The following is a 12,962-nucleotide window of genomic DNA, read 5'->3' as shown; positions in this document are numbered from 1 at the left end:
TATCCTGTGTCGTTTTATGGATAAAAATGACTCAAAATGCTATTGATGAAATAGTTGCTATCATGAACATCAGTTTTGCCTTTTCAACGGGAAAAATCCGATGCAAAATAAAGTTTTTAGGGCCTAGCTATAATATGGGCATAATTTATGCATGTAGGCCTATAGTATTGAACAATGTACCCATTTGACATGCACTTTAATATAGATAAATAAATTGTCTTACTTTATTAATTTAATAACTTCTATGTTATAAATAAAATGACACATAACGTAATTGAAGCTACTTTCTATCTTTTTTATTTGATTCATAAACTTACAGTCAAAACACACAAGAGTGAAGATTGCAGTGAGTAATCAGTCTTTTATAAATGTTCTTGCCACCATCTATCATATAGTAAACTATACATTGCGAATTAATATCAAATTATTTTAAAATAAAAAATGTACATGTAAGGTGAGTTTATATTATGTTATATGGCGAATTTTAAGGAGTATTTCGTGATCCTAGCATCCTCTTTTTATGACATTTTTCAGTAGATATCCACAAAAAAGCTTATTCTAAAAAATTTCAGTTGATTCCGATTTTGCCTTTACGAGTTATGCATGGTTATGTGTACACAATGTGTTGCAATTTTGTTCTGGTATACCAGAACGAAATTCAAATTTCACGATTACTTTGCTAAACGAATTAATCTGCAAGAAATATTTTGTACATAAACATTATGTAGCCAGAGGTTTCCAGTGATATAAAAATCTCAATTTTTTTGAGAAAGGTTAGGGGATGATGCTGTGGATCACGAAATGCCCTTTTAACTAAAACCTGCAGTCAGTGCAGTGTAGTATTTGTGACGTGGTATATCGAAAGCAGACACTTTTGGGCAGGATCGTAAATGGAGAAATAGCCAAAAATCTACCGGGGTGATTTTTTTTCACGATTTGGGTTTATGATGTTATTAATGTTTAAAATATTGTCTGATCGTTTCAGACCGGAATATAACTTCAGAAAGCTAATAAAAAGCATTGTGAATTTATAACGGTGTACAATCGTGTGATTATTTCACGTACACGCGTGAGTAAGGAATATTTGATGCAACAGCCCAAGGTCTATTTCGCTCAAGTATCGAGTCACCCTACACCTTGTTCGCAATTTGTCGTTAATTGAGTGTACAAAAATAAGAATAAATAAAACAAATAGCGCACTAAACATATTCTATTACGAGCATTTTAATACCAGAGAGCGTATAAAGAGTCCCTACATTTAAGTATATGATACCGTACAACTATACCCGTACAAAAGTATACACAAATATGAATCGTAAAGCAGATTTTGGCATGAAAATAACGTAAAAGATCCTTTAAATATTTACCGATCAGCGATCCCACCAACTCAACTTGGTTTTTTTATAGCGATTAAAGACTTTGATTAATTTTCATGATCGAAAGTTCGTAATTGATCCTTTACATCTATAAATCATCCCAAATATATCTTAATTCTTACGTAAACTTTGTGGGTATTAATATGATCCCTAAATGCTAGACACATAGGACTACACACGTTTCTTTTCAATGTCCTTAAATTTCAAGTATCCGTAGGCAATTTGCATGACTTTTATCTCTCCTAATCCCAATGCATGAAGAATAAACTCACGATAGTATCCCTAACATCCTAGACTTTATAAACTTTCAGACTAACCGTATCACCGCCAACAATAATTAAAACGACTTTCTACATAGTCACACACTGATCACTGATGTAAGAAAATAATTTCGTCGTTGGATCTCAAACGTTCACGAATTCTTGCTTCAGTTGTCCATGCTTAACAATATTAAACTATGACTTTTTAATATTTGACGTTCCCTAGTAAAACTGATACGGCCGAACGGTTCATACGCCTAAAACGTTTGACAGGTCTTGAAGACAACTACATTTATAAAGTTGAAACCCCGGGGTTGAAACGTCTTAAAAGGTTTGACACACTCTATGTCCCAAAAATTAGCGATGTCCCGGAAATAAGACATCATACGCCTGAACAGGAAATAAAGGTTGAACAGGAAACGTTTCACCCATTCAGACTAGTTGTACTACTCCCTCTGTATACATATAGGCAAAAAAAATCTCAATCTTTAAAGTATTGATATAAATACAAACGACCAGTTAATTGTGCATATATTAAATGGGTATAGAAGGTGCTAACAAATAAAAAAAATGTGACTAAGGTATGTTAAAGCAGCTACCCAGCAAACACAATAGTTTTCGACATCAAAAGGTTATAAAAGGGTGTCAGAAAACGTTTAAATGTCGGGTTATATAAAGGGTATATTAAGAGTATAAAACGTTTTTATAACCTTAAAAAACATTTTTTGATAATATACTGCTCAGCAAACAAAAATGTTTTACAGAAAACGTTTAAATGTCGGGTTATATAAAGGGTATAAAAACGTTTTAATAACATTCCAAAAACATTCTTGAAAACGTGATACAAAACATTCTAAACAGAATGTTATTTTGGGGTTGAAAAAATATTTTGCGAAAAATGTTTGCCAAAAATATTTTCAATAACGTTTTAAAACCCTTTTCATGACCTTTATATAACCCGACATTTAAATGTTATTAAAAGGTTTTGAAAAAAACATTTTAAGAACATTTCTGTGTTTGCTGGGTTCAAATATTTTAACATAATGTTATTTAAGTATTGACACAATATTTGGCAAAAATGTTTGCAAAAATAGTTTACAATAACATTTTTGAAAACATTTAAAAATATTGTTGTAGTGTGTTTTCATACAAAACGTTTTAAAACGTTATCATGACCTTTATATACCCCGACATTTGAACGTTATTAAAACGTTTTTACCTAAACCAAAAGCCAAAATATAACTTATTAAGTTATTTAAAACGTTTTTAAAACGTTTTTGTGTTTGCTGGGTATAGGAGTTGGCCTTGTTGTATTTGTTGAATTGTATGTGATAAGGCTCTTCTCCATCGGTTTCAAGGTGTAGTGCATTGAACTTCCAGGACTCCTATTGCAAGTACTTAAGGATACGAGACATGATTTACCGACAAGTGACTCATTTCGGAATGCGATCATGAATTTTGAAGAAAACAAAGTTTCCACAGGCTTCGTTGGGACTCGAACCAGCGATTCTAAACTTCCTTCGATTACGCGTCTAGCGCTTTACCACTCGGCCACCGTGGCAGTTGAGCGGATTAGTGTAATGATAAAAGATAAATCTCATAATGCCATCTTTAGCCTTTTGTTTACTAAAAAAAGACGCGTTTTGTAAAGATTGATTAGCCGTTTTGATGCATAAATAGCACGAACGTTTGGGAAAGGTTTCAAACAAATAATAAAGACACTGATGTGATGATGAAATTGCGTAAGTCGGGAATTATCTGCGTCGTAATGTTTTGTTTTGGTTTTAGGAATTTGACCTTAAAATTTACGACTTCATGACATTATCATTCGAAATCAACAAAAGATATTTCAACACTATATGGCCTCATTCTTTCTCTAGAATGTTTTGTACATATATGTGAAATAGCTTCAACAATGGTTCGCTGCATAATGGTAAAAATAGCCTTGACCTAAAAAAAGGGCGAGAGGTACCATATTTACGGATTCAGGCTAAATTTAAAATTGATATAAAACGTTTGTTTATTGATCGATTACAAAAATTAATTTTTGTCGTATAAAGAAATTGTATCTGGCGTGAATTACACTACAGTTTTTATTCCTAGGGCTCTTTGACTTCTTCAAATAATTTTTTAATGATAGAGTGAATCCCCTGGCCCTCTATAATTACGCACAAAAGATCGACCCCCCTTAATATTATTGAACAACCTATAAATATTTAATTCAGTTAAGGCTATACGAGGTATTGTTGGTCGAAGCAGCCAAAAAAAATCGATTTTCATTATCTGAATCAATATATTATTGAAAAATAACACTTTGGTGTTTTGCAAAAGTTCATTCTACAAATCATATACTTTGAAAACCTGCTTAATTTATTGTTGTTAATGAGTTATGTACGTTTTACAAAAGTGTTGTTGTTTCAGCCCTCTTTACAACATAACTCAAGAACCACAGGACCTACAAAAATAGATCTGTGATATTTGAATTCTTCTACACGCTCGCTAGGAATTGAGCAATGCAATTTTTGCTAAAGCTCACTACCATTCACAAGATGCTGTGACCTACATTTTTTGTTGCTGCTTCGACCGACAATACCTCGTATTACATTAAGTAATCAGTTGATACCGCGGACATTATCTTTGATCGCAAGCCATCGAAATTCGTCATAAGTTTGCGTTGTTAAAAAGGAAACCGTGAATTAAAGAAATATATGCTCTATGATCTATATGCACATGAATAATGCACTTATCAAAACAGTCGTGTGAAGGTCTGTTTATAATAAGAACACGTTCTGTTTATAATAGGAACACGGCTGCCGATGCTGCATGCTATGCTGGGCTTTGGTGACATGCTAAGGCGATAAACAGGACGTTATAGTGATCGAGGAAACGCCATCAGACAAGTAACAGTTAATTACTTCGAACTACAAAGATTGCTTCCCCGGGAATACTTCACTATTACAAAGATGACGAATCGGGTGACAAATATGTATCAACTCTTACGGGATCTGACTCAGGACTCAACAACAGTTCTCCTCGCTCTATTGGCTTTTACGTTACTGTTCGTTACCATCAGCAGTAATCGGAAACAGTCCAAGAGGTTTCCTCCAGGGCCCCGTTTAAGGTGGCCCATATTAGGGGACCTACCAAGTTTAGATCCAAAAGCTCCGTTTAAAACATTTAATCGATTGGCTCTTAAATATGGACCGGTTTACCAACTTCAATTTGGATCTTTTCCTGTGGTTGTTCTCAACGATTATCAGGGGCGGACTGGTGGTTTTAGGCGGCCGTGGCAAATTTATTAAGACCGGTCCTATTACTCAAATAGAGCGCAGCGAGCGAAGCGAGCGTAGCGACTAGCGCATGGGGTCCAGGGGCCCGCGTAAGGGCCCCTGGTAGGGTTCAGGGGCAAAGCCCCTGGTGGGGGTCCAGGGGGCGAAGCCCCCTGACAACTAAGGGTTTGAGCTATTCTAGGGGGTCAGGAAACCCGGATTTTACAACGATTTCTGAAGCCAAATTCCATTTGTACAGACTTGAAATATTCTTAATCCAATGTCACTCATAATCAAGATCAAACCAACAGTTATTCAATTTATAAGTAGTGTGCATGTTTTATGTTTTGACTCATTTGCACACATATAGAATTACATCTTTGCAGAACTTTGTTGTCATATCGTGAGTATATATTCAATCATTAAAAGACAAATGCTAAAAATTGTTTAGGCCTACTGGGTAAAGGTTAATAGCAACTTTTTTTAAACTATTGCGATTTGGTAGTTCAGAAGCATCTAGCGAATGGTAGTGAGCTTTGGCAAAAATTGCATTGATCATTTCATAGCGAGCGAAAACTCCACAGTAGCATAGATTTGTTTTTAACATTGGGGTTGGAAAAATATTCTTGAAATAGCACCTTTTGGCGACATAAGTTTATTGTACAAATGCTCGCGAAGCGCACAGACATTTTTGGCATATTGAAGCTAAACTGGTGATGATGCAGTGGAATAAGTTCGCGCGAAGCGCGAAAAAATTGACCCTTTTTAGGCTAAAATGGCCAAATATGAGATTGATTTGGTCAGAAACCCACATAGGCCTACAGGTGTCATTATGGGGGGCTTGTATGGAACATCCCTTTTAAAATATTGGGGGGGGGGGGGGTTATCCCCCGGGATCTACGCCTATGAGTTGAAACATCAAAAGGGAAAGAAATTGGTTTGAGTTGAGTATTGAACTGAGTAATGTGGCTGTAAGTATTATGTAATGTAATCCCTGCATTACAAGGAGCACCCCAGCCCAGAGGTTTTCGAATGATGGTCTAGCCGTGCTTGTTTTGACAGCTGATGGTGGCCCAAAGGGCCAAAGGCCGGGAGGGGGGCACTCACTAAAAATGAGTGAAGCGATGTGCGTGCAGTGCGGCCACAACCCACATTAACCCCCATTTTTCAACTCCCTCTCACTCAATGACCACTTTTTTATTTTTTATTTTACTGAATTATTGAACTCCTCACTCAATGACCCCTATTTTTTCTTTTCCTGTCACAATAAGACATCCCTTTGTAAAGAATTTTTGACAAATTTCTGGTAGTCTTTCACCGTTGTTTCTCAAAAAAAAATCCGATTTTGATGACTTTTGAAAAACAATTATCAAAAATTTGTCAACTTTTATATTTTGACCCAAGTTTTGTCCCAGTCTCACTGAAAGAACCCCCTTTTGAGGCCTCCTTACTGAATGACCCCCTTGGTTATATGGCGTCGAAGCTCTCACCAAAAGACCCCTATAGCATGTATAGTTTCAAACTGGTGTCCCATGTCCGCACTCCCCGTCACTTCGAAAGTCGTGCCTGTAGGCCTATCAGCCCCTATTTCTACAGGCCTTAGGCCCTATCACTATGCGGCAGACAAACAGCGGGCACACTGTGTATGCCCTTACTCATCCCCCTCAATGATCCCCCTCCTTTCTTCTCTTTTCCTTTCTTTCTCCTATGTCTGCCTAATACCAAATGCCCATACCGGCCCTAGCCTCATTCCGCAGCCGCAATGAAATACCAACATTCCATTGACAGCCAGCCCAATATTTTTCTGTTGGCTTAAAATTTAAAAATTTTACTGTATCGCATCTAGAGTATTGGCCTTTTGCTGTGTTTACGGTCTAAAGAATTGATTCAAAAGGCCATTTGTAGATGATGCCGCGACGGTGTCCTAGTGGCCGGCCTATAATAGCTTAGTGTTAGGGCCTATACCTTAAGCCCTAGGGCCTATGTCTTGGGCCTTACGCCTTCGGCTCTCGGACCTATGCCTCAGGCCCTAGGGCCTATATGTCTTAAGATACTCCTTCCTCATTCTCTCCCCTTTTCTTCTATTTTCCATTTCTTTCTCCTCTTTTTCCTTTTCGCTTTCTCTTTTTTCTCCCCTTCTCCTTTCTTTTCCTTTTTCTTTCTTTTTCTCTTCTTTTTGAGCAACCGGCCGGCGGCCCAGAACCAAGCGGCCCATGTGGCGATCGCCACAACGCCACAGTGGCCAGTCCGATGATTCAGTGCGTCAGGCGTTTTTAAGACAAGGCGAGGAATTTGACGACAGACCTAGACTTCTTATTTTGAAATGCTGAATCCTGATAGAGGTATGTGCTGGTGTTTTGTCTTGATTTTTATGAATTATTTTTTTATGAATACTTATGAAAACCTTTGTACGACAAATATAATGTTATTGTTTAAAGCCAAAATGTGTGATTTAAAGATTCCTATTTAAATGTTAGTTTTCATTGATCACATTGTCCCCTTTTAATTTCGAGCCAAATGAGGTAAAACGAAGAAAATTGCTATTTCATTCCATCCCATACAATGCGTGTATTAGCTCGCCGATCGTATTATTATCATGAATATTGGCGTAGCTTCACACAGCTAGGACGAACAAACAAGACGAATAGCGATATACACACAGTTTATACGTCAATGATTCTATAATATACATACACGCGATGCGTTTAGCCATCACTCGATTGGTGTACTATGAATAAAACCGGAGATCTCCGGTTTTATTATCAAAACTTAAATTTTGCTGTAATTAAAGCACTTCAGGCTTAGTCTTTCACATGGTATTTTAGTACACCATTGGGCATTACAATCATACAAAAAGTAGAAATTCAACAAAAATTAAGGGCGTCGCTGTGGAGCAAATCACACGTGTGGCTTTTAACATGCATATAGATTAATGATAAAAACCAAGCTAGATCTTCTGTTTGGCACCACCAAACTGGCTGAGAAGGAGGAGCTGAAGATCCTGGGAGTTACAGTCGACAGCAAGCTGACCTGGACAAAGCACATTTCTAACATCGCATCCAGAGCAGGACAGAAGCTGGGCGCTCTGAGGAGAGTTGCAAATAAACTTGATGGTAGAGGCAGAGCAACCGTTTACAAGGCTTAAGTTCGCAGTGTGATGGAATACGCCTCACTGTCTTGGATGAGTGCCAGAGCCACCACTCTAGGATTACTAGACTCGATCCAGAGGAAGGCCCTTCGAATCATAGGCGTGAGCGAAAAGGAAGCAAGTACAGAGCTGAACATCACATCTCTCCATCAAAGACGTCAAGTGGCCGCAGCCATAGTCCTCTACAAAATGCACACCAGTTTCTGCCCACCAGATCTGAAGGCACTGCTATCAAAGCCATTTATATTCAGAAGAGCTACACGCTCCAGCTTGTCCATGCCTCGCCATGCTCTCACAGTACCAGATTCTAGAACCATATCTACTGGCAGGACCTTCATCCACACTGTAGTTCACGTTTGGAATAGCCTACAAAATGGAGTAGTCGGGGACATATCTGACAACGGCGCACCATCGTTAAAGGGAAGAGAGCATAAGCATCTTATTGCATCTGTCTGATGCTTTACTGTACCCCTTCACTCTTGTTGTTCCTAAGCTGCTGTGAACCACTGATTGGCCAATGTGGTTGTCTTCTATAATGCCTTTGTGCCTATACAAGTTCTTGACCTGTGTCACTCCTTATGGGCTATTGTTTACTTTAGCATTTTATTAAAAAAATGACAATCATCATGTACAAATACCAAAATGATGTTATTTAAGAATTAAGTAAGGATCATCTTTAAGTGGCATTTTAATCATGCCCAGAAACATAATTATGATACTATAGATTTAAAACAGATTTCCAGTTACCTACAAACAAATTTGAAAACTAACATATTATTAGTGGATCTATCAAAAAGTTGCTTTTGATGTACGTCGTAATTCTTATCATAACTTACAGGGCTAGTCAAAATAACACGTATCATGTGTACCCAACCAGTCCAGTGATCCGAGACCTATAAATACAACGTACGGAAGAGGTGTTTTAGTTTGGTTGTTTTATTTTATTAAATAAATTAATACATGTTTATTCATTCAGACATTTAGTTTGATTCTTACCTTTTTTTGATTCAGGTTTGATACGTGCACACAGTCATCAAGCACAACGAGTACGACGACGATTCTCTTTATCTGCTTTACGTGATCTTGGCATGGGGAAGTCCAGACTGGAAGAACAAGTCGTTGAGGAAATCCAACGTCTGTGCAATGTTATATCTAAACATGAGGGAAAAGAGTTCTCGCCATTTCGTCTTCTGGATATGGTGACTTGTAATGTCGTGTGCTGTCTTGTTTTCGGACATGGCTTTGATTATGACGATCCAAAACTAATGCGTATTCTCAATTTTCTGAAACAAATCTTTATTCAGTCCTCATTTACAGGTCTTGCCAACTTTGTCCCCTGGATGCAATACTTGCCATTCTCAGGATTTCAAAATGTCAAAAAACTCGTCATGCACATTATCGCGTTTTATAAAGAAATGATTAAAATAGCTCGCGATAATTATACTCCTGGAGATCCCCGCACTTTTATCGACATGTACTTGGATAATCAGGAAAAGATCCATCAAGAAAATCCTGATATTGCTGAATGGTTTGACGAAGATGATTTGATATCGACTATTGCAGATCTTTTCGCTGCTGGAACGGAGACGTCATCCACAACACTAAAATGGGGTTTGTTTTACATGGTACTACAGCCTGACATCCAAGAAAAGATCCATTTCGAATTGGATGCGGAGGTTGGGCGCAATAGAATGCCTACTTTGAAAGACAGACCCCGACTACCGTATACTGAAGCAACACTACTTGAAATGCAGCGCATAGGAAGTATAGTTCCTCTTGGAGTGCCAAGAGCAGCTACTATTGATACAAAGCTGTATGGCTATGATATAGAACAAGGTACGATGGTTATGCCGAATCTGTGGGCCGTTCATCATGACGAGAGAATCTGGAAGGACGTGGAGTCCTTTAAACCAGAGAGATTTCTGGATTCTGATGGAAAATTGAATCGCAGGGAAGAGTTGATACCTTTTGCAATTGGTATGTATGAAAACATTTTTATATAGATTTACATGTTGAGAGTTACTATTGGACTACACCCGTTGGAGATCAGAGGTAGGGGAACCAACCAAATCCTTCTGTAATACCTACTACAACTCTATGCACCACTCTCTGGGAGGGATCCTTTCTTTCAGGGATCATCTTAAAAGGGATAGGAAATTATTGATTCGTATAAATCAAGTATCTCTTGTGATATTTTAATTATTAATGTACTTATTAATTTTGTTATAATTCTTTGTTTGTTTTCAGGAAAACGTAAATGTTTGGGTGAGCAGTTGGCTTTGATGGAACTCTTTCTCATCTTTACCCACCTTCTTCACAAATTCTCATTTTGTCTACCAGAAGGAGCTCAACCAAGCCTGGAACCAGAAATGGGCACGACTCTTACTCCTCAAGAATATAAAGTAATGGCAGTACTACGATAAGGCTACCAGCTGCTTCAGCTATCTCCTGTACAAGCAGTATCAAAATGATTATTACCCATCCAGTGATTATGAACAAGAATAACATATCAAAATGAAAAATAAGATCATTTTAAATTTATAGAATAATGTCAGGAAGCTCATAATACTCATAAAGTGTATCTAATGTTGCATTAGAGAAAGCAGGTTTGTTTACCTCAACACTGACACGTATCAATCATTTTGATACAGCCTGTGGATAGCATTTTCCAGATAACTTCTGTGGGAAGCATATACCAGCTACCTTCTGTATATAGCATACCAGATAGCCATTGTAGATACCAATTATCATGATTATTTTCTGCATATAGCATATAATTGAAGACCGAATTAAAAAGACTAGTTTGCGTATGACGTCCTGTCAATCAGACCAAAAATGCCATACTGCACAGGTCAGCAACCAATCACGGCGCGCCTTTGTCATGACGTCAGACGCAAATTAGTCTTTTTAATTCGGTCTTTAATTATAATACATGTATAATGTATCCTCGGTAGATAACATAATACCAGCTATCCTCTGTAGATATCATATACCAGATATCTACTGTAGATAGCTTGTATGTGATATCTACAGACGATAGCAGAAGCATATCATATAAGAGAGTATGTGTATACCAGTATTCATTTGTACGTTATGTCAATTATTTCCTGTGGTTGGCATACACTATTATGTACTGTATGTAGCATTATTTTCCAGCAATCCTCTGTATATAGATCAAAGAACTATCAGGAAGTAAACATCATCATCGTCCGTATATACCAGAATCAAGCCTCAAATTAAGCAGATCTGGACCAGGATCCACACATTTGGAAAAAGCAGCTCCCGGTCCTGAGATTATCTAGTGAACCAGGAGCCATTTTTAAAGAGCTAAGAGTCATTTAAATTTCAATTGTACGCATTAAATACAAAACCTGCATTAACTACCAGGCTCTATTTCAAAACAAATGTAGAGAGCCTGGTTCATATGATTTTGGTGTGGGCTAGGAGCCAAAATGTTATGACCATTGGGTAAATGGCTCCTGAGTGCCTGGTTATTTTGAAGCTTGACCAGAATTTAAATAAAAATTCCCTTTAAAAGGAAGGCCAGCCTCAATGCAGAAGAGGTCTTGTAAATAGTTTGGGTCACCGTGAAAGGCATTTTTAGGATCACGCTTACATCCATGTTACATGAAAGTTCACCAAACCATCAATGGTGAGAACATGCACACTGAAACAGCAAAAAGCATTAACTCCTATAACTCTTTTGTCTTTACTGCTGTTTACCCATGCTTATTATTAAAATCAAGAAATTCACTGCAGTTGTTAGTTAATTTGCTATGTAAACTCAACTTACATGCACATTTTATTTTAAAATGATTTTATATTATTTCGCAATGTATAGTTTACTATAAAGTAGATAGTGGCAAGCACATGATAAAGGACTGATCATTCACTACAATCTTCACTTTTAAACTGTATTTTTTGAATGTGTTGATTGTTAGTCCGAAACTCCTGCAAAGCTATGGACCATGATGGCATCTTACCTACTCCATTCTGTAATAGTCTGCATTGTGTGTTTTCTCAGTCTTCAATCATTTTGTTGAATGTAATTTTATGAATCAAATAAAAAAAAGATAGAAAGTGGCCTCACTTTAGTTATGTGTCATTTTACAGTATTTATAATTTATAAAGTAAGACAATAATTTATTTATTTTCTATAAGTGCATGTCAAAATATGGGATATATTGTTCAATATTATAGCTAGCCCCTAAAAACTTTATTTTCCATCGGATTTTTCCTGTTGAAAAGACAAAACTGATGTTAAAGATAGCAATAATATCATCAATAACATTTTGAGTCAATTTTATCCATAAAACGATACAGGATAGGATAGATAATTACTTTGACTTCAATGTGGTCCATATAATGAAGATTTTGATTCTACAACATTATTAGATCTGTTATCAACATATCAATTATGCACTCCAGGCAACCAAACATCATGCTATGCTCAGTAGTCCACTGATATGACCTCGTTCCAGTGATCATTCCCCGCTAATTACTAATTGTTGACCATGTCATTTTTTTGATATGCTGATAGCTGAACAAGTTTATGTTTATATGTGACTCCTCGCCACAACTGAGCCCGGATGTCGCCAATCATCATTTTTGAGATATTCAACCAACATATTCTGCTTGAAATTAGCTTTAAAATGATGTATATCATGTCTATAGTACTTGACATTTAAGTAGTGAAAATCAATAAAACAGTCAATAAATCCTTTCTTTCCTATTGTTTATTGTTAAGTTCGATGGAGCATATCTCAATAGTGGCACTGGCGACATCCGGGCTCAGTTGTGGCGAGGAGTCACATATGTGTAGGCCTAACCTATGATAACTTTTTCAGTCATAATTAATTCAAACATAACTTTGGCAATACTCAATCGTTTTCGTTCGTTGAAACGGCAA

General features: G+C 37.0%; 1 protein-coding gene across 1 annotated transcript; it reads left to right on the top strand.

Moving 5' to 3' along the window:
- Positions 1–4,554: 4,554 nt before the first annotated feature.
- LOC140136467 (cytochrome P450 2U1-like) lies at positions 4,555–10,480 on the top strand. Its single transcript, XM_072158190.1, has 3 exons — positions 4,555–4,906; positions 9,065–10,030; positions 10,301–10,480. Exons 1-3 carry the CDS (start codon positions 4,600–4,602, stop codon positions 10,474–10,476), a joined length of 1,449 nt encoding a protein of 482 aa, XP_072014291.1. The 5' UTR covers positions 4,555–4,599; the 3' UTR covers positions 10,477–10,480.
- Positions 10,481–12,962: the final 2,482 nt, after the last annotated feature.

Source organism: Amphiura filiformis, chromosome 16, assembly GCF_039555335.1.
Source record: "Amphiura filiformis chromosome 16, Afil_fr2py, whole genome shotgun sequence".
In the NCBI taxonomy this organism is placed as follows: Eukaryota; Metazoa; Echinodermata; class Ophiuroidea; order Amphilepidida; family Amphiuridae; genus Amphiura; species Amphiura filiformis.
This window is presented reverse-complemented; position numbering and strand designations above follow the sequence as displayed.

Bases quoted from the DNA above. Each gene is read 5' to 3' on its own strand.
- LOC140136467 (XM_072158190.1), top strand. From the start codon at position 4,600: ATGACGAATCGGGTGACAAATATGTATCAACTCTTACGGGATCTGACT. The intron at 4,907-9,064 runs GTGGTTTTAGGC...TTTTTGATTCAG, and splicing joins CGATTATCAGGGGCGGACTG to GTTTGATACGTGCACACAGT. The intron at 10,031-10,300 runs GTATGTATGAAA...GTTTGTTTTCAG, and splicing joins GTTGATACCTTTTGCAATTG to GAAAACGTAAATGTTTGGGT.